Genomic DNA, 20,912 nt, shown 5'->3' with positions numbered 1-20,912 from the left:
AACAAGCTTGTTCCTCCTTTCCTAAAGTACACCCGACAAAGAATGACAGATTTAAATTAAAGATATAGATAACTACTCATTCTTTCCATTAGTCACTGACACAGTTCAAACACAGATTTTTGGCAATACCACTACTATAATTAAATCCTTAAAACTAGCATTTTGTAGATCACAGCATTTTACAGTTACCCACCCTAAAGCATGTTTAGGAGACACATACTTGAGAAGAGCCTTAAGACACTAATATTTTTCCCATGTCCAGCTGAAATTATTTTATATTGCTTCAGAGCTCATTCTTTGACAGTATGTCCAACCACACGCTCTGTAACAGTAGTTTCTTTTTTCCTGTTGACATCCCAAAGTAGCACAATTTCACAATCCAGAATTTCAAACGGGATTACTGAGATCTAAACAACTGATTGGAGGTAGGTTATTTACTGCAATAGGACATATTTTAATTAAAACAAAACATATTAGTGGGTTCATTATGCTCACAGTAAACTCTCCCTTCCCAATGTGAAACATTATTTAAGTATGTGGTTAAAATGGTGCTTAATGTCAAAAAGCTGAGAGATTAAACTAATGGAAGCACTTATATCCTCCTAAAATCACTTGTAAAAATTGATCACAGCCATGCCTAATAGGCCAAGCAGTTCCCCGGAGCTCCTTTTTCATCCTACTTCTTTCATGAAAGCTGCGGAACAACTGTGACTTGTCCAGTCATTACGCTCATCACTTGTCTCCTTGATTAGTGATTTGATGCTGCGTACTGCATGGGTTAATATCTGTGTTTATTTATCTAGCGTCTTTCGCAAAATTTATTGCCTATTTCTTTAGAACATGTATGAATTATTTAACTGCTTTTAAGATAATAAGTTTGAGAACGATACCACGGATGTTGTAGTGTACTTTTCTAAGCTGTGCTGTACACTTAAGGGAATACTCTAGAAGATTAAAGTGCTGCTGTGACATTGGGGCATACGTATCATTTTACTGTGACATGTGTCAGAGATTACCTGCTTCTGTTCTTTCCTATATTTTTCAGAAGGACTAAAGGCTTTATAACCTTGTATCCTGCCTTTAATAACTGACACGTTAAAGAACATTTGCAGTAAGTCTGCTCGTATTCGAGTTTAGCACAGGTGAAACTTAAATAGAGAAAAATAGGTCTCTGGTCCTCCTTTTAAACATAAGTGTGGTGTCATGTGTGTTGACAAATGCATTGACAAATCTGTGACAAAGTAAAAACACAAAAATGAAAAAAAACATTTAATATTATTTTGAAAAGTAAAAAATAGAACAGGAATGTGAAAATACAATCTAGGCAGACGCACAGAGATCAAGAGAAAGAATGTAGTTTTCATGAAAGCATGCAAGTCCTCTTATAATCATCTCCAGTAAGATCTACTCTCATTACTGCAACAATTATACTGAAATTGTTAACTGTAACTTATCAGATGATCCTTTATGTCAAAGAGCAGTAACGCAGAAACTGTGAATCAAACTCATTCTCTGTGCTGCAGGAACAATTCCTGACAAAATCATTTTAAATTAGGACTGATTTTGGCAAAACTGTTATCTAAAGGGACAAATTTATAAAGATAATCCATATTTTACATATTTGCTTCTTTTGCCTTCATTAAAAGATGAAAAACAGAACAGAGACTGCAGCTCGACTATCGCAATAGTTTTGCGGTGCCCATTTTGACATACATGTTCCTTCCTTGACTCTCATCGCTCATTAAGCGGGTAGATCCTCTTACCTTAGACTTCATATTCTGTTCCTGTAAATTGGCATATTTTATTTCTCTATGAATAAAAGAAACACTTCATAAGCATAAAATGAAAATAAATGGCAAAGAGTTTCCTTCAACTGTATAAAAAGACATGGAAAGAATGGACGTTAAGTTGTTTTAGAGGGAGGTTATGGTAAAGATCAAAGCTAATTCAGAGTTGCTCTTCAGAGTTACATGATTCACTTGCTTCTTAGATATCACTGAAGAATATGACAGTCATTTGAATGGCAGAATATGACTACGATTTCATGACAGGACAATTAATTGAAATGAAGGTATGTAAAACAGAAATTATCCTATCTGAAGGGAAAGCAAAACTCAAAGAATTTAACAAATGACTCAAAGGATAATTTCTATGGTAGATTTTATAACACAGCAAGACAACATCGTATGGTATGACTAGTGAAGCAAATTTGTAACATTAAGTTATTTAAAAGTGCTGGTGGGGAGAATGATTCAGAAAACTACATACCTTCATTCTGACCTCAAGAGTACACAGAAGTTTAGTTAAAAAAAAAAAAAAAAAAGCAGCTTGAAAGAAAGAACAGTTAAAGATATGGGAATAATTTAGAAGTGGAATAAAGTGCAACATGCAAAAATCCTACCAAACTAGATTATAACAACCTAACCCACACCTTAGCAAAGAAAGGTAACTTATTTTCCTAGACAAAGGAAATACAACAGTCCTAATAACACAATTCTCCTGAATGTTATCTCAAGGTCTCTTGTGTAACTTAATTCAAAACTGCAAACCTTTGAATCAAGATTTGCTTCAAAGAAAAAAGCAGGGCAGCTCTAGGTCTCAGCAAGTATCTAGCTCCCACAATTCTTCCTTCACAGCTAGAAAACATCATGGGGTTTCTGTTAGACATTGAAAACAGCAAGGAGTAGACAATCTCCCGCAAGAGTCAGAGAGAAATCTACATGAGGTCCACACCTGAACTACAGTTTTGGTTTAACAGATTATACTCTGGGTTAATCTATATGAGTGACAGCAAAATATATGACATACTGCAATTAGGGTAAGCTATTAGATAAAATGATGAAGTTAGAGAAGACACAGGGCCTTAAAAATAAATTTTAAAAAACAGTTATGCTGAAAAGGGAATGAACATGCTGGAAGTCACTTACTGGTGGAGTTAATCTAGACTTGGGACAATGTTATTTAGTACTCTAATTGAAGACCACAGTAGGAAGAGATTTAAGAGTGTGCCAATGAAAATCTGTTGATGAAACCAAAGTCAGGAGGCACTGTCTGCGGAGAAGAAGATTCAAACACTATGAAACAAATCTGAATATCTTTTGAGGACTAGAGTAGTGGAATGACATGGAACATAATAGCAGGCAAGAACATGGTGTATACAGGGACTAATTGAAAAGGGTGTTACAACTTGAGAAATAAAAAAGGTATCCAAGCATGCTAGTTGGTATCTTGGACCTCTCATAAAGACGACAAACAAAAAGGGTAATGTGATTCTGTAAAGCATCTATCAAGGTACAGCCAATATGGACAAGGAAGTATTAATGCCACTCTCCAAAAAGTAGGTAGGACGTAGCCTGGAATACATCATGCCTCGCTTTCAACTAAGAGAGATGCCTAAAAAGCTGCTCATATGAATAGGAAACAAATCCTTGGAGAGGAGATTTAAAGACCTCAGCTTGTTTTGCCTGGCAAAATTAACAGATGGGATATATGACTGACATCTACAAATACCTCAAGGGAAGCATCAGAGAGGGAAAATAATTATTTAAAATAAAGTACAATGCTGGCATGAGAACAAATAAGTATTAAATGGCCATAAATAAATATATCCTGCAAGTTAAGATTTTAATGATCAAAGCAGCAAGATTCTTGAGAAGTTTATTTGGGAAGGTGGCATTCCGGGAGTTTTCCCACAGGAATAGTGGGAAAAAGCAAATTCTTTTCAATATGTGACTTGATCAGTTTACAAAATAAACTACTACAGCATGCTTGCTTATGAAAGGCCCTGAGTCAACATCCCAGCAGGACCCTTACTATGATGGGTTTGTATGATTCTGTGGCATGCCGATGTGCACAGAAATTCCAACACTTGCTTAAAGTTAAAACACATGCAGTTCAACTGGTGCTAAATTGTTGCTGATATATACATATATCAGCACACAGGCATGTGTGCAAATGTGTGCGTGTGTGTATACATACATACATATAATCTATATATTTTGCATGTGTACCTAATACAAATGCATGTATTATGTGCACACATACATATGTACTTTACATATACATACATATATAGGTTAAATATTTTTTATATAAATATATATTTTAGCAACAGGTAATTTTCAAATCTCAACCCTGGTGTCATCAGTCACTCTAAGATTATATGCAAGTATCTTCCATAACGCACACTGGATGAATGTGAGGGGTTTTTGTTGTTGGTGGGTTTTTTTTTTTTTTTTTAATTAAATTGAGGTTTGCAGTGTGCTTCTGAATGGGTGAACAGGTGTCTCACACCTCCTAAACTAACAAAAGATAAACCCACCAAAAGAATTAAACTGTCGTGTTTAACTCTACTTGAGAAAACAGCAGCAGAAACTTAAACCTACGCTAAAATAACTCCATTATGCTCAGCCCAAGGAGGTAATCTGCAAATCTCAGTGCAAGCACTGTAACTGGAGTTTGGGAAAAGAGTGTTCACATTAGCGAAAGACTCCAAACTTGCTGGGTTTTAGACTTCCATAAAGTAACCAAAACCAACCTAAAGAAACCTGTGGATAAACGCACAGAGAATTCAAGAGTCTGGCGAGTGTTCAAATAGATAGCCCGATTTGTTACAACTGGTTTGAAACAATTTTCTCTCAAAATCATTCTTGAAATTTGTTCTTTCTATTTCCTAGTGAAAGGAGGTAAGCTATATATTTTATTATGGCAGTAAACTTACTTTAAAAGCAGACTGGAAAACACTGTACTCTTTAAACGGATTCAGCTTCACTCAGCATTCTCATTTGGAAGCTGAGAAAGTACGGCTTGGACAGACTGTTAGAAGGGCTGAAAACTTGGCTAAATGACCAAGACCAAAGGGTAGAAATCATTGGCTCAGTGTTTGGTGGCTGGCTGGCAATCTGTGGGATTTTTCAGGGGTCAATACTGGGACCCATATTCTTCAACCTATTTATCAATAACTTGGTTGAGGAGACAGAAAGCACCTCTACATATCTGTGGACAATACTGCATTAGGAGGAGTGGCTGAAACACCAAACAGTAGAAGTTCAGTCTAGACAGATCTTGAGAAACTTGAGGACTGGGCCAACAGAAACCTCATGCAGTTCAACAAGGAGACATATACAGTTCTGCACCTGGGTGGAATAACCCCAAGCATCATCACAGGCTGAAAACCAACTGGCTCAGCAGCAGCCCTGCAGAAAAGGACCTGTGGGTTACAGTGTATGCCAAGCTGAGTATAAGCCAATAGCATGTTCTCACTGCAAATGGGGTAAACCACATACTGAACTATGTTCCTTAAGAGGAATGCAGCAGCAGATCAAAGGAAGTTATTATCATCCTCTAATTAGCACAGTGAGGCTGCACATGGAATAGTGCATCCAGTTTTGGGCTGCAAGGTTCAAAAGAGATTAGAATAACCTGGGGAGCGTCCAGCAAACAGCTAGTCAGAGGACCAGGGCCTAAAGTACACGCCCTATGAGAAGAAGCTGAAGGAGCCAGGTTTGTTCAGTCTGACAAAGAGGAGGTTAAGAGAAGATCTGACAGCAGTCTACAACTAGTAGGGGGAAATCCAAGATTACAGAGCTTCAAATGGCAACTAAGCAAATGGGATCAAGGGGTTTCCCTTCCAGTCAATGTTTCCATGATTCCACTGAGCTATGTTCCACTCCAGCACTACGGTTTTAACTTTGCCTCCTTAACAGATCAGTGTTTTTATTCTCTTCCTGTATTTGTAGGCAATCACTAGCTACTGAAGTTTCAGTAAACAATAGCTCCTGCTAAGAACAACAAGATACTTGAGATTTACCTGGCTTTTAGAAAGAGTTAGTAACATCATCTTAATTTTAGCGTGAGCTATTATTTTTGGCACAACGTATGCTATAGTATTTAAAATACCAGTTTGACACCAAATAAAATTCCCCATTTAAATTTTGTCTCGTTCAGACAAGAGCACACTTATCCAGAGGAACTGCTAATCAAGACCTCTCACAAGGACAAGAGAACCATCACCACTCTTACGAAGAGTTAGAGAAAACAGCAACAGGAAAAATTCTTTAGAAATAAAGATTGTTATATAAGTTTTAGAAGTTTCACTGGGAATAATTTTGCTTTAAGGAACATACCTAAGATAGCGTTAAATTCCTGAAATGACATCCTCTCTCAGGACTCACTGAAAGGTGCTTTCAAACTTAAAACATTCTACTTGCATAAGAGAATGTGAGTGTTCCCACAGAAGACAGAACGGTCATGTAATTTTGAGGGTTGGCTTGGAGAACCACAGTTAAGTCTGGAAAAACCAATTGTAAAAAAGTGCAATATATCAGCTAATAAGCCCAAGAGCAAAGATGTAAAAGATTATCGCCCGCTTGTTTTTCTAGACCTAACATGGTACAGGACACCTCTTTCTGTGACAGCCAATTTTTCCATAACCTTATCAAGTCAGTCGCAAAAAAACAAAATTGATTCAAATTCCATGTTTATCCCATGTGAAATGAAAAACACTATGAAGGGGATAGAAGAATCGTTATAAAAATGTGGGGTTTGCACCTTCAATAAATCTAACATTTGCTCTGTAAGGAATTAGAAAATACTTAAATCCCAGAACAGTAAGCAAAATAGTTTAAATTCACTGACTTGAGAAAACATTCTTTTCTACTGCACAGTCCTAAAAATAAATACTTAAAAGGCACTAAGAATATGCCACTACATCTTGGTTTTCATTTTCCTTCAGAGAGAAGTGCTAGAATCAACATTCTTATTAGTTTACGTTGCTGTGTTTTTATAAGGTTAATAACTGAACTGTCAATCAAGGCCTATATAAATACAGTAGTTGAATACCTTCTGCTTTAGAAGCACTTTTATTTACAAGAGAGCTAGCCAAGATTTCTTAAGGACTGCATGGTCTGGTTTGCTTTGATCTCTTAAGTACAAGTTTCTTTATACCTCTTGTTTTGCTATTTAAGATACCTTTGTGTAATCAGGTATGAAAAGTGCACCTGTGTCAAACAAATACTTCAGGAAAAGTGTGACTGAGAGGAATAATTACGCAACATGCAGTTTACTAAAATAATTTGTAAAGTCTTTTTCCAAGAGCATTTTTGTTGATATACTAGCAAGAGAAGTAAACACATAACGGGCTCACAACAAAAATAGGGGAGCATCACTTAAATCCAACATCATAGATACAGTCCTGGCATTTATAGTAACATATTAACCAACACCAGTTTTGTTATATACATACATATATACACACACACATTTTTTTTAATAACTATTTCTCTAGAAAGTTAAACTGTGTGCATATGCATGTGTGTGCATATGCATGCATATATAGATATATATGCACACAAACATATATACATATGTGTATAATTAAGAGAAATGTATATATCTCTAGAAAGTCTCCAATAATTCTGTTCAATCATTTTATTTATATATATATATATATATATATATATATATATATATATAAAAATAAAACTTACATTTAATTTCTTCCCACAAAGACAGCATCATATGTTTTCCTTCCATACAACTTGCACGCTTTCTCGCTATCTGGAAATACTTCTGTGAAGAGTAACTGCTTATTATTTTGTATATGAAGTTCACGAATAAGGGCTCTGTATGTTATGCACAGAACAAAATAGAATAGTTGCATCAATTCAAAATTGATGAAAGCTTTTATCGCAGTAAGAGAAACTAAATTAACTACTCATGTGGTTTGACTTATACTACTTTTTGTTTAATTGAATATATTTTCACTTGATAGAAACAAACATTAACATTATGCCCTTAATTTATTTAAAATAAATGAATGGACTGAAATTACCTCAGGCCAGCACACACATTTTCATTTTGGGCAAACTTTCATTCAGGTTGCTTTACTGTATTCATCTCTGTTTTCTAGCGCTCTAACATAGGACATCATGTTATGAAGTTTCTCCCTAGTCAGGAAAGCGTGGATACAGAATCACAGAATCGTTTAGGTTGGAAGGGACCTCTGGAGAGCATCTAGTCCAACCTCCCTGTTCAAGCAGGGTCACCTAGAGCATATTGCCCAGGATCACATCCAGACGGGTTTTGAATATCTCCAGGGAAGGAGACTCCACTACCTCTCTGGGCAACCTGTTACAATGCTCTGTCACCCTCACAGTGAAGAAGTTTTTTCTCAGGTTCAGATGGAACTGCCTGTGGTTCAGTTTCTGCCCGTTGCCTCTTGTCCTGTTGCTGGGCACCACGGAGAAGAGGCTGGCCTCATCCTCTTGACACGCCCCCTTCAGATACTTGTACACGTTGATGAGATCGCCTCTCAATCTTCTCTTCTCCAGGCTGAACAGGCCCAGCTCTTGCAGTCTTTCTTCATAGGAGAGATGCTCCAGCCCTCTAATCATCTTGGTAGCCCTCCGCTGGACTCTCTCCAGTAGGGCCATGTCTCTCTTGTAGTGGGGAGCCCAGAACTGGACACAGTAGTCCAGGGGAGGCCTCCCCAGGGCTGAGGAGAGGGGCAGGATCACCTCCCTCCACCTGCTGGCAACACTCTGCCTAATGCACCCCAGGAGACCATTGGCCTTCTTGGCCACAAGGGCACACTGCTGGCTCATGCTTAACTTGTTGTCCACCAGCACTCCCAGGTCCTTCTCTGCAGAGCTACTTTCCAACAGGTCAACCCCCAGCCTGTACTGCTGCATGGGATTATTCTTGCCTAGGTGCAGGACCTTGCACTTGCCTTTGTTGAACTTCATGAGGTTCCTCTCTGCCCACCTCTCCAGCCTGTCCAGGTCCCTCTGAATGGCAGCACAGTCTTCTGGTGTGTTAGCCTCTCCCCCCAGTTTAGTATCATCAGCAAACTTGCTGGGGGTGCACTCTGTCCCTTCCTCCAGGTCATTGATGAATATATTGAACAAGACTGGGCCCAGTACTCACCCCTGGGGGACACCACTAGCCACAGGCCTCCAACTTGACTCTGCGCCATTCACCACAACCCTCTGAGCTCGGCCATCCGGCCAGTTCTCAATCCACCTCACTGTCCACTCATCTAGCCCACACTTCCTGAGCTTGCCTGTGAGGATGTGATGGGAGACAGTGTCAAAAGCCTTGCTCAAGTCCAGGGAGACAACATCCACTGCTCTGTCCTCATCTACCCAGCCAGTCATTCCACCAGAGAAGGCTATCAGATTGGTCAAGCATGATTTCCCTTTGGTGAATCCATGCTGACTACTCCTGATCACCTTCTTGTCCTCCACATGCTTAGTGAGGACCTCCAGGATGAGCTGTTCCATCACCTTTCCAGGGATGGAGGTGAGGCTGACAGGCTTGCAGTTTCCTGGCTCCCCCTTTTTGCCTTTTCTGAAGCCTGGAGTGACAATGGTTTTCTTCCAGTCCTCAGGCACCTCTCCTGATCTCCAGGACCTTTCAAAGAGGATGGAGAGTGGCCTAGTGATAACATCCGCCAGCTCCCTCAGCACTCGTGGGTGCATCCCATCGGGGCCCATGGATTTATGGATGTCAAGTTTGGACAAAAGATCTCTAACCTGATCCTCCTCAACCAAGGGAGAGTCTTCCTTTCTCCAGACTTCCTCAATACACGTGTGTGTGAGAGTGCATGTATACATGTGTTTGTGTACAGCACTTTAAGTGTGTGCCCAGGTCCCAGAGATCTGACTGAGGTTTATGCAGGTTAATACTTTTCTGACTATGAGTACACAAAACAAAACCTTGAAGTAAAAACGGTTTTGTGGATTTTAGGCATTTCAGAAAGACACGCGCATCCCATGTTCCTAAAACTAGCTGCAATCTTGTAGAAAAACAATATTCTCAAGCTCAAATTTTCTGCCACAGGCTAAAGATTTTTAGATACTTTTAGATTAAAGTTGTGAAACTAATAGAATAATTAAAGTAAGGTTAAAAAAAAAGATTTATGAGTTTGCTTTTAATTTGTGTGCATTTCTGCACAAAACTTTCATAACTTTCATCTTAAATTTACCAGTTAATACTACCTTATCATCATTATTCCCACTATAAAGACATTTAAGAGTAAGAAGCTTGTTCCAAATTATGTTTAAACAAGCATATTGTTATTGAACTATTAATCAGTAAAAGCCGTAATGTTATCTGATTCAACCTGAACTTTTGCATGTTTTCTTGAGACAGTTCTGAGATCAAATCTTCTAAATCTGTCAAAGTCAATAAAAAAGAGCCAGAGCATTAACAACAACAACAAAAAGAAAGTTGAGCAAAATAAATGTGGCCTATTTTTGGCAGAAAGAAGGGGGAGGGTTTTCAGCACAAACAAACCATCACAAGAAAATCTGCTATATCAAACTCTGACTTGCAAGCAGTCACTGGAACAACTAAGGTGGCATGCAGCAAATAGGCTGCAAAATGTTGTAGAGAAGGAGCTCAGAGGAAAAGTAAGTACCAGACATACCAGTGGCATTTAACTGGCTCAGTTGTCTCACCCTCACTGAGCTGGTATTTCGATTATTGTGGAAGAAGATGCAACAGACCGAGGTTGCTAGAGAAAATCCACTAGGGAATCACTGCTTTATCTTGGACCTCACCAATCTCAGCCATTCCCTCCACAGCACGCAGTCCAAGAAGTACTGAGCTCTGAGGCAAGTTTTATGAATCCAGTCACACTTATGCTTCCCTGCTGGAGCCAGCCTGAGAGGCTCAGCACTCTACTGCCTCTCCACTGTCCTTCCATGCCACAACTGCAAACGCATTGCGGCGGTCATCACCTTTTAACACCAAGTTGTAATTCAGCTGGCACCGAGTACTCCTGCCACTGGTGCCTCTCCAAGTCAGAACAGAGCATTTCAAGACTAGAGTCAACCTGAGTATCCTAGAGACACTCTCAGAAAGCTATCCAATTTTATGACACTGGTGTGCCAGTACAGGCTGGGCCACGCTGGTGCCACAAAAACGTCAGTATCCCAAAATACTACAGGCAACTCCCCTGTCGGTACACACGGACCCACCTCAGGAGCCCTATCAGAACTCCGTATGGTGCACTGAAAACGTCCAACAAAGTTGCTGCTAAGAATGACAAAACATCACTGATGTAAGAGAGATTTTTCAGCTGTGACATTAGAAATAATAGGAAGTGTTAGCCTGCCAGATGGGGAACAGGAACATTCAACAGAAATCACGTACTTAATATGCATTTTATACACTTTTAAATTACAACTCTAAAATGTTTCAGTGAAAAGCAAGACAATACCAGATTAATTTAGAGAGAGTGTTATGAAGAAAGAGAGGTTTTGCATTAGAACTTGTTCCAGACAGCTATAACTAACCTCTTTCAAATTTACAATAGAGTGCAAGTAAGGTACCACACTGACTTTGCAATAGCTATGGTGGGAATATTTAACTGACTACAGAATTCTTCAATAGGCTTGATTTAGTCAATAGGGCAAATAAAAACACTTATTTCCCGCTAAAAGCAAGTACGTTTTTCTCCATCCTGACCTGACTTTCTTTTTATATATATGTGTACATATATATGTGCATATATACATGCATATATACACATTATATGTATACTATGTGTTTTTAGAGTTTTTATATTTAATTAACCACTTTTAAAAATATTTATCCCACTGCTAATGAAAGGAAATAGTATCATTCAATTGGCAATTTTTTCTATAAACTGTCATAGTGTAAAATGCAATTAAAAACCTTTGCATTCATACAAAACTCTAACATCAAAAGACAAATACATGTCAATTTAGAGGTATTAAAAAAAAACAAACAACTTATTTTAGTGTTTTTAAAGCTAATTTGGTCCTACCTATTTACCTTCAAGTGTACAGGCAATCACTTGCTGAGAAATGCTGACCACTCAACTTCCAGTAAAAACAAGGAAAGTAGAGGGCAGTCACGCACAGAGACTGCCTCACAGCCAACAGTGCACCTTCTAAATCTGTTCATACCTACATGGTTTTTGTCTACCTTACAACCATTAGAAAGATAAGTTGCTCATTTTCAAGTCCTTAAAGTTTTTGATAGTAATCAACATTTACTGATTGTGATCAGCCAAAATAAAGACTTAAAGAAGCACTATGCAGACAGTAATAAATGCTGTTTGTTTTTTTCAAACGTATCTGAACCAATATTGAGAACATGGCAGCACTCATGTACACTCTATTAGGAAAATCAGTATTTACCCCATATAAAATGTGTGTGACGTTGACAGCTTTCTAAGTATTTTTCTGAACAAGCATTTTCCCGTCATTGGAACTGAAATGTAAGAGGTTTTTTGTTGTTTTTGTTTTTAAGTTCAACCTCTAATTGAGGTCATCAGTTCTTCTTTCTGAGGACTTGGAAACATTCACATACCAACCCAAGTCAACTTTGGTCTTCAGATAAGCCAGGATGATCATTTATTATTGGTCTGAAGATTCAAACATATCCTAAGACAAATTGCATCAAAGGCAATTTCTCACTATACTCATCTTTTTAAAAAAAGTGAAGGCCAGAAATACTAGGTATTTGATGAGAAGTTCTGTCTAATAACAAGCATTAACAGCTTTAATTGGCACTGAACTACAGATCAAGGAAAGTAAATATGTCCTTGACCTCAAATGGAATATATAGCAGAATTTAGGTGAAAGTATCACTGTTACTAGTATAACTGTTTTGGCCAGAAGAAAATTCCTCTATGGAGAGGAACTGAATTGTATTTCAGCATTTGTTTCAGTTAATTTTATATGTAAATTATTTTGACTTGCATATTCAGATGTGCATCACTACACATATTCCACCATATTTTTAAAATCTCTTCGGGATATCCTAACTTCTCATGTGATGAAATCTTGAGCCTACAGTCTTGAGTCTGCAACCGGCTTGAGTAAACATCTACTTTAGATGAACTGCAATTTGCAGCCACACTAAAAAACACAATTTCCCACTAAAAAAGGGAAGGGAAAATAGATACTACTCCCAAACTATGGGATTAGTAAACTTACACTGTAAATTGATTACATAGGAAAACTGGAAACAGCGATTCAATCAAAATGTGAAAGGCAAAACTCAACTGCTACATGTGGCTCTGTGGCCTATAGAAGTCAAGGCCGTTCAAAGTTCTTCTTCAATGAATTCACATTAAACTAAGTGCAATCCATGCCCAGATTTTTGAGATGCTCTTCAAAGCAGGCACTTCCAAAGGGACAGCAAGGCCACAGCAGCCAGTGGGAGTGTGCACTCAGAGGGGCTTGAACAGGTGCTGAACAGCAACGAGGTTGGAGAATACACAGAAGTTGGGAAGAAGCTATCTTTTGACAATATGGTAACTATTCAAATTAGGATACAGATCTAGCATCGTCCAAGTATAAAGTAACTGGCTAAACTAATATAAATAGCTGTGCTGTGAAGGGGTAACTATTTTCTCTAAAGCACACTAAGGCGTACCCACTCAGAGCACACTATCTGTAACCAAAAGACAAATGGGATAATTGCAGACTCCTTTCCAACCCTTCCTCACTACAGTACCTTGTATTTATGCGGCTAGAATTCCTTTTCAAAAAAAAATACGTATATATTTTCCAAAAAATTATATTCCTAAATCAAGTGTACAGAAACTAAAGCAAGATCCCTACAGGTTAGCAGGATAATTTATAAAATGCAAATTATCTGGAATATAAAGTATCATTTAGCCAAATTTAAAAAAAAAAAAAAAAAAACTCCTTACTGCAGTGTTTAAAGTGTTGACATGGTCTTTCTCAGAAACAGAAAGACATAGAAACCAGAGAAAATTTCTTTGGTTGTTACTTTCTTTCCACTAGAAAGAGAAAGCTCAACCTGTACAGTTGCATGTATCTCTGTAAACAGACTTGGCACATTTTCTCTCTTTTGCTTGATCCCCAGATCCAGAAGGACAGCTGTGTTTAGTTTACTGACCTACCTAATATCCCTTCAATGATTCTGAAGCCCAGCTCATCTTCCTCTCTTGCTTCTGCCCTGCAGTAGGAATGGCCACTGCATATATAACTTAGTATTTCTGTCAGACTTAATCCCCTCACTGTCTCTCTCATTGAGATGGGAGACCCTTTCACACCAGTCTACTAGAAATGGGCAAAAAGAAAAAGGAACGTTTGGAAGGAAAGGACAACACACAACAAAACCATACCTAATCATTTTTTCATAAGCCCAGAAAAGCAAACTGTATCAACTTACTGATCATACACAGGTTATAGTTCATTCAGTCATTCAAGGCAATGCTTCTGCACTGATCAAGACCATTAAAAAAAAAAAAAAAGGATCATCACTGTGCTCGTCACTATATATACACCCCACTGCATGGCAAATGATGTGATGTGCAAGTTATTAGAAGAGATAAATCAAATGAAAAGAGGAAGGAAAAAAAAAAAAAAAGAAGGGAAACATAACCTATAGTAAGGTGAAGCAAGCAAGATAGTGGAGTTAAGTTGCCAGTACTTTTCCAACAAGGCTTTTTTGCTGGAAGTATATACAAACCCTTTCTTCCTCCAAATTGCATCAATTTCATACAAACTGTAGTTGAAAAAATGACCATAAAATCCATCCTGCTTTTTGACAGAAGCCCAAAAGAGCCCAGCAATAAGGTAACTCCCCACTGACAAAGGGGAGAGAGATTTTAAATCCCTATTCTAAAATCAGACAGGCAGACTTGAAACCTATGCAAGGTCCTAACGGGCGCATCAGAGACTTAGTCTCTGTCTGTCTTCAGACAGACTGCCAGTTAATGCACACAAAACAGCCTGCAGGTAACAGAATGCGAATCTCAAAAACAGATGACTTTCACACAAAGTCCTATAGATGCAAGCTGCTAAAATGCTAGCGCTGCTCAAACAAACCATCTGATTCAAAAGTGAAAAGATCACTTTAATATACGAATTCTGTTCCAGTGAAGTACTGAACAAAACAAGTTTGGAGCTCCTGAAGGAGAGAAGTGCCCAAGTGTAGTTGTACCCCAGGGATGTTGCTGCAGTGAGCTGTGTACCAACGATGACACCTAGTGGCACCCTACCACTGGCAGCGCTACTGCTGATAAGATAGATGTCTCACCAAACACAAACAAGCTTAAATTCATGTACTGTTATAAAAGAAAGAGACATTACAAACAAAACAGCAAAACTATATATCATTTTCTTTCTAAATAAGTATTTTTGGTAGAGACGAAGATCATAAATATGAAATCAAATCCCTTTAAAAAGAAAGGGGCAGTCTCAAGCCCTACAATGTTTTTTGTACCTCCTGCCTGTTTGACCTATTCTTTAAAATGTTTTCCCATTCTGTATTTTGTAGTATTGAGGACTACACATGAGAAACTGACTGTATATAATGTTTAATGAAAAAGTGTAACGTGAAAAGAGGAAAACAGAAAGAAGAAAAAAAAAATATATGCCAGGTCAGGTTTAATCTCCTTTCGTCAAAATGACTACACAGAAAATACTGCAAACAAAAAGCCTCAGAGAAGTTGACAATGCCAGTTATATAAATATTGGCATTGTTTTTAACGAGTTCAAGTCAAATGTATAAAAGTTAACTTTCCTTAATTCTTGTATTTCCTAACCCCAACAGATGCTCAGGTGTTCCACAGGTTCACAAACAAAAATGTCAGACTATGCTTCTCATCACACTGCATACATTAGAGAAGTCAGTCTGCCTTCACAGTGCAGAAGGTACTGTCAAGTTTTTGACTGGGGGACAAGTTGAAAAAAGCTGAGGTACAGACTTCTTCCAGTAAGTGGTCCAATAATTTTATGGAAATAAAAACTTAAGAAATAGTGTTGCTACAAAAACAATGTGAAAAGAAAAGAAAAGAAAAAATAAACATTTGTTACTACCATGCTTGGGGTTCATGGGCTGTGCAGTAGATTCCAGGTGTGGGTGAGAACAGATTTAGGCATAAGAAAAAGCAGAGATCATTTCAAACCGGTTTTGTGAGATAGTTGTTTTATAAGGGAAATCCCCCTCTGTGATCTCCTACTTGTACTTCTTTCTGACATTCATATAGGCATGGTAGTACCTAATTTTTCAATGGGATAACACTCTTGTTTTTGTCTTATCATCATGATATATAACCTGTCTGGTATGGAATTCCTATGATTAAACAACACCGGAAGTTAGTTAGATAAGCACTTCAAACAGCTAACAGTGCTACCACAAAAAGTACTAGCAGTCCACATTTAATTTCTTTGGGTGCTTGAAAACTACAGTAGTGACATAGATCAACGAAAGAATCATTGCATAATGAGTAAAAATGAGCGGAATTTTCAGAGATGAATCGTAACAATCGTCTTCTTTCAGAAATTGGGTACCTAACCCATGTTTTAGAGATCTATTAGGAATTTCTGAAACAGTTACCACAACATCCATAACGTGATCACTCTCTAGCCCCACAATCTCACTGAGGAATATTTTTAATTAGTTTATTCTGTGTCCAGGGTTATTTCTGAATCCCACTAGAGCAGGAGCCTCAGCTACAGAGCACAGGGCAAGGGCGTGCTTCACTTGCCGCAGAAGCTAAAGAAAGGGCTGAAGGACAACGAAAGCACGGGGGTGGGAGAGGGCCCACTTGCAACAGCGAATCCCTGCTTTTCTGCTTGCGCTCTAACAGCGGGGCTCAGAGAAATGGAAATGCGGAGGACTGGGCAGTTCCGGGGTCAGAGGAGATTTGGGATTACATAAGGCACCTGTGAGTGCCTGGAACAGGACTGCAGAGGTCAAGGGTAGAATTCCTGGGAAAAGAAGCTGTTTTGCAAGTTGGAATTTTTGGAGCTTGGAGGAAAGAGAGGTGAGGGAAAGACACAGGTGGTCTAGAGTAAGACGACTAAAGGAAAAAATCTCAAATCAGTAGGGGTGAGTTTACATTTAGGCCCTGCTTTAGAGGTAAGGGAACACACACGTGTGACCATTGCCCCTCTTTTCCTTCACCTCTCCCTTTGCTGTCAAAAACAGTAGCCATAGTTTGTGACCATAAGAGAGACTGATCATTTGGAAGAGTTGTAGGTATTCCCTTTCTATGAAATCACACGTGAGTACAAATTAACTCTTACTGCCTAACAGCAGATATTTTGGCCCCTAGAGCTTATTTCTTGGCAGTACAGTTTAAGCAAACCTAGATGTTTTTAATAGCGTTATGATTCAAATATATCCATAAAGTAAGCAACTTTTTCAAATTGTTGTTGGCTAAGGCCATGTTTTGCAAACTTAAAATTGGTACCAAGTGGAGCTTACCTATTTTTTTTGGAATTTTCATCCTTCCCTCTTTTAACTCCAAAAATTCTTGTAATCAGAGCACTAAAAAGAAGAGTGCATGAATTTCTTACCTAAAGGAAAAAGAAAAGAATATGAAGTAAGTTTTAAAAATCCCTTTTTGTTTGACTGATTGATTTTTAAATAGATCCACTGATGTAAAACTGAGCAGAAAAACAGCTAAGTGAAAGACAGCACATGCCAACTGTTCAGAGGTCAGTACACAGAAACTATAAATTCAGAAAGTCTTTTCTGATAATCAAGATGGCACTAATAGAAAGTTCATATTTTTTGCAGATGTCTGTCTTTAATCTAAGATTTCTAGCAGATAAAGCATTCACTCTTATCCATGGCAGGTCATGAAATGTTCTACCTTATCATACTTTGGCCTTCAGTAAAAGATGGTAACAGTGAGAAGAAATACAAATTTAATTCTTACTAACTAGACATACTGCACCAAAATTTGCCAGTCAGATATATTTTAATCTGCAAGGTAATCTCTGTCTCCTTGTCAGTAACACTTCATACCACAGAAAAATGAAACAAAACATTTTGTGGGTGTCCATTATTCCTTATTGTACCTTAAAATATTACATCATACAATATTCCAACAACCTTGGTACTGTCATTACAAACATTACCAAAGCTCTAACGAACAGCACCACTATACATCCTTTCAAGTTAGAGAAAAACTAAGAATTAACTTACTGCCCAAACAGGGGACATAAAACCTAGGACTGCTGCTTGTATTCCATCTGCAACGTAGGGCATGATGTTTTCACCTAAACGTGTATCCCTAAACAGTGCCCGCAGGATATTTAAAGCATGAACCTGGGTGGGTAAGAGAGATAGAAGAAAAATACATATTAATCGGAAGAGATTTTAAATTTAATGTATGCTAATTACAGCAATGAACATGAAACAAAAAATAATCTATATACACATTCACACTTCAATTCCATATTAAATATAATCCAGGAATACTGCTGTTAAAAAGAATACATTAAAATGGTACAGCAGTAAACACTGTTAAAAGTGATTATCATTTTAAAATATATTCCTCTAACAAGTACCATTCAATTATCACAAGTGAAGGTAACATGCTCCTTTCCTTAGGTTATCATTACTGTAAAAATAACTTTCAAAGTTTATAACCATCTTCTCTAACATTCTTGACAGGCTGCAGATACTGTGAGAAAAAATAAACTACAACTCACAGGAGGAAAATGATTGCCAATATTAAGCTAAAACTGACAGCTAGGTTTGCTTCACCGTATGGAGCATTTTCTTATGTTTCTCTATTCTCTGTAGGGGAAAGCGGTAATTTGTGTAGCTTCAGACTTTGGCAAGACTACATAAATTTATACCAGGAGAAGATCTGGTGTAGTGATTGGAATCTAATTAATCTCTATATTTGTAAATGCAAATCATAATTTTTTGCTAATACTTTCAAATACTCAGTAACAGCATTTTGAAGATAAAACTTTTGACTTACGAACAAAGTTTTTACACTTAAAATGCATGTATTTAAGTTCTACAAGTTACTCTATATGCATAAAAAATTATTTTTCATATAATATTTCATTGCATACAATACGGTTTCTGCAACAAACAAACAAACGCTTGCTCATTTCCTTGTTACAGTTTAATCACTTATTTGTTTAGAAATATACTATGGGCAGTAAACTGATCACATAAATTCAAAATGAATATGACTATTTGCAGCCCTTGAAAAACCTGTGAAATTATGTCCATTCTATTTAACTTTGCAAATTCCAGTAACTCCACAACCTCTGTACATGTCAATGCATTTTAAAATCCAGCTATAGATAATAAAAACAATTTACCATTATTAAAAGCAAGAATTTCTTTAACTGAATAAATACTTTTTTGACATTTGCCTTTTGATGACATACAGTATTTTACCTGTGGAATTATACTTGATGATTCATTCAAAGGTGCAGCCAAAGAAATCAGTTCTTTCATTGTCATTTTCAGCAAATCTGCTTTGCCCTTCTTTGGTTCTGAAGCTAACAAAGCCTATAGAACGTTAAGAAAAGAAAAATCACATATTTCTAGTCATTTTTCTTTACTACTAGTTCTCCTCCAAGTTCCTACATCTACCATATTACAGCCTAGCTTCTGACCATATGCAAGAAGTAAAGAAAAGTTTGCAGAAAGTAAGTTTCAGTTTTAACTCTTTGTTTTGTTCATAGCCTCCTTAGGAGTCAACATTTCAGTAAGAAAACCTAGCCTCTGCACTATTCCTCTGCATATGAAAATGTATTTGTATACAACAGATTATAATGTAAGCTACGACACACCCAAAAATCAGATAATTTGTTACAGTAAAAAAATATGTTATATTATGTATACTTGCATTTCCTGCTATAGACGATTTTTTAGCTTAATAATATACACGTTTTTAAGATGGCATAGGCTGGCCAAAGAATAAATCCTGATTTGCAAAACGGAATAGAAGCGGCAGCTCATTTTTAAAAGGAGACAAGAGAAACATCGACCTCCAAATAGTAGCAATTCAATAGATAGGACACCCAGGTGAGATGAAAATACTCTAATTCAGTCTAAGGATTGAAGTTAAACAGTTATTTCTCTCTGTGCTAATATCCCCTGTTGAATTTGTCTAACTTCGCACAAACGGATAATCATAAGTTGCTTATTTCTAATAAATAACTACCCATCTGTGCTATGGGGCCCACAGTCTGTTCAGCATCTGTTCAAACAGGGTATTTCATAGCATATTACATTGCATAAAAATAACCCAACAGAAAATACTTGCAAGGTGCTTAGCCAAACGAAGTATAGATGTTACGCAAAGCAGTCACTGCCATTTTAACAATGACTTTAATGATGGCAGAAACAGAAAGGGAAGAGGGGAAAAAAATAAAAAAGAATTCATAAAATGTAAAACATAAGAGAATGAACTGATGACGAGAATTCCCTACTCTAAAAATGCTAAGGCCATAACTAGCATTTTCCCCGTTTCCTCACTCCTCTGCACTCCTTTGTATTATCAGGTAATAATATTTCTACTTTAAATAGGTCATTTAGAATGTTTATAACATTAAAAATTATATATTACCATAAAAACAGAACAGAAATGTTTAGCTAAACCAAGAATAAATGTCAGAGGAAGCAGATGGCAAAGAGACCACACCGAGTCTTGATTTTATGCATTAATAAAATGACCTTATTATAGTACCGCTAGGATATGCGTGCAAATTTATATTTTTACTATCTAAATGCAACACGCTATTTAAAACTTAGAACTACTGCCAAAGAACACCACCACCTTTCCTTCCAAAAGAATTATAGTTCAGAAATAATCATTTAGACTAATACCAATGCTAATTTTCAATTTTCTCATTAATTGGCTAGACGAACTTTGTACTCTTCCAGAACTGTCAAGACAGAAGCGTTTGACTTGTTTATCCAAACAGCTATGGCACAGTACAAGCTCTGCCATACGGACTTAGTAACGTAGATCAACTTCAGACTATACAAACGTTCACTGCAATGGAATACTTTTGGGTCCATCTAGTCCTTACATTACCCAGCATCACATTTTATATGAAAACTTGATTCAAACGTGCTTGGTTTTTCACATTCTCAGTATTAAAAGCGAGCTAATGCCCACTGGATTAGAACTC

At 37.4% G+C, this 20,912-nt stretch overlaps 1 protein-coding gene across 2 annotated transcripts in view; it reads right to left on the bottom strand.

The window, feature by feature from the left end:
• THADA (THADA armadillo repeat containing) overlaps positions 1-20,912 on the bottom strand; it is a 180,128-nt gene that overhangs the window by 115,109 nt on the left and 44,107 nt on the right. For both annotated transcript variants that reach the window (XM_068939662.1, XM_068939663.1), the window contains 3 exons: positions 19,168-19,281; positions 17,950-18,072; positions 17,224-17,315 (listed from right to left, as the gene is read on the bottom strand). In XM_068939662.1, the coding sequence (XP_068795763.1) occupies positions 17,224-17,315; positions 17,950-18,072; positions 19,168-19,281 (329 nt within the window). The remainder of the gene's footprint in view (positions 1-17,223; positions 17,316-17,949; positions 18,073-19,167; positions 19,282-20,912) is intronic.

The sequence above is a fragment of the Struthio camelus genome, chromosome 3 (assembly GCF_040807025.1).
Source record: "Struthio camelus isolate bStrCam1 chromosome 3, bStrCam1.hap1, whole genome shotgun sequence".
Taxonomy (NCBI): Eukaryota; Metazoa; Chordata; class Aves; order Struthioniformes; family Struthionidae; genus Struthio; species Struthio camelus.
Note: the sequence above shows the minus strand (reverse complement) of the source record. Positions and strands in the feature narration are given on the sequence as shown.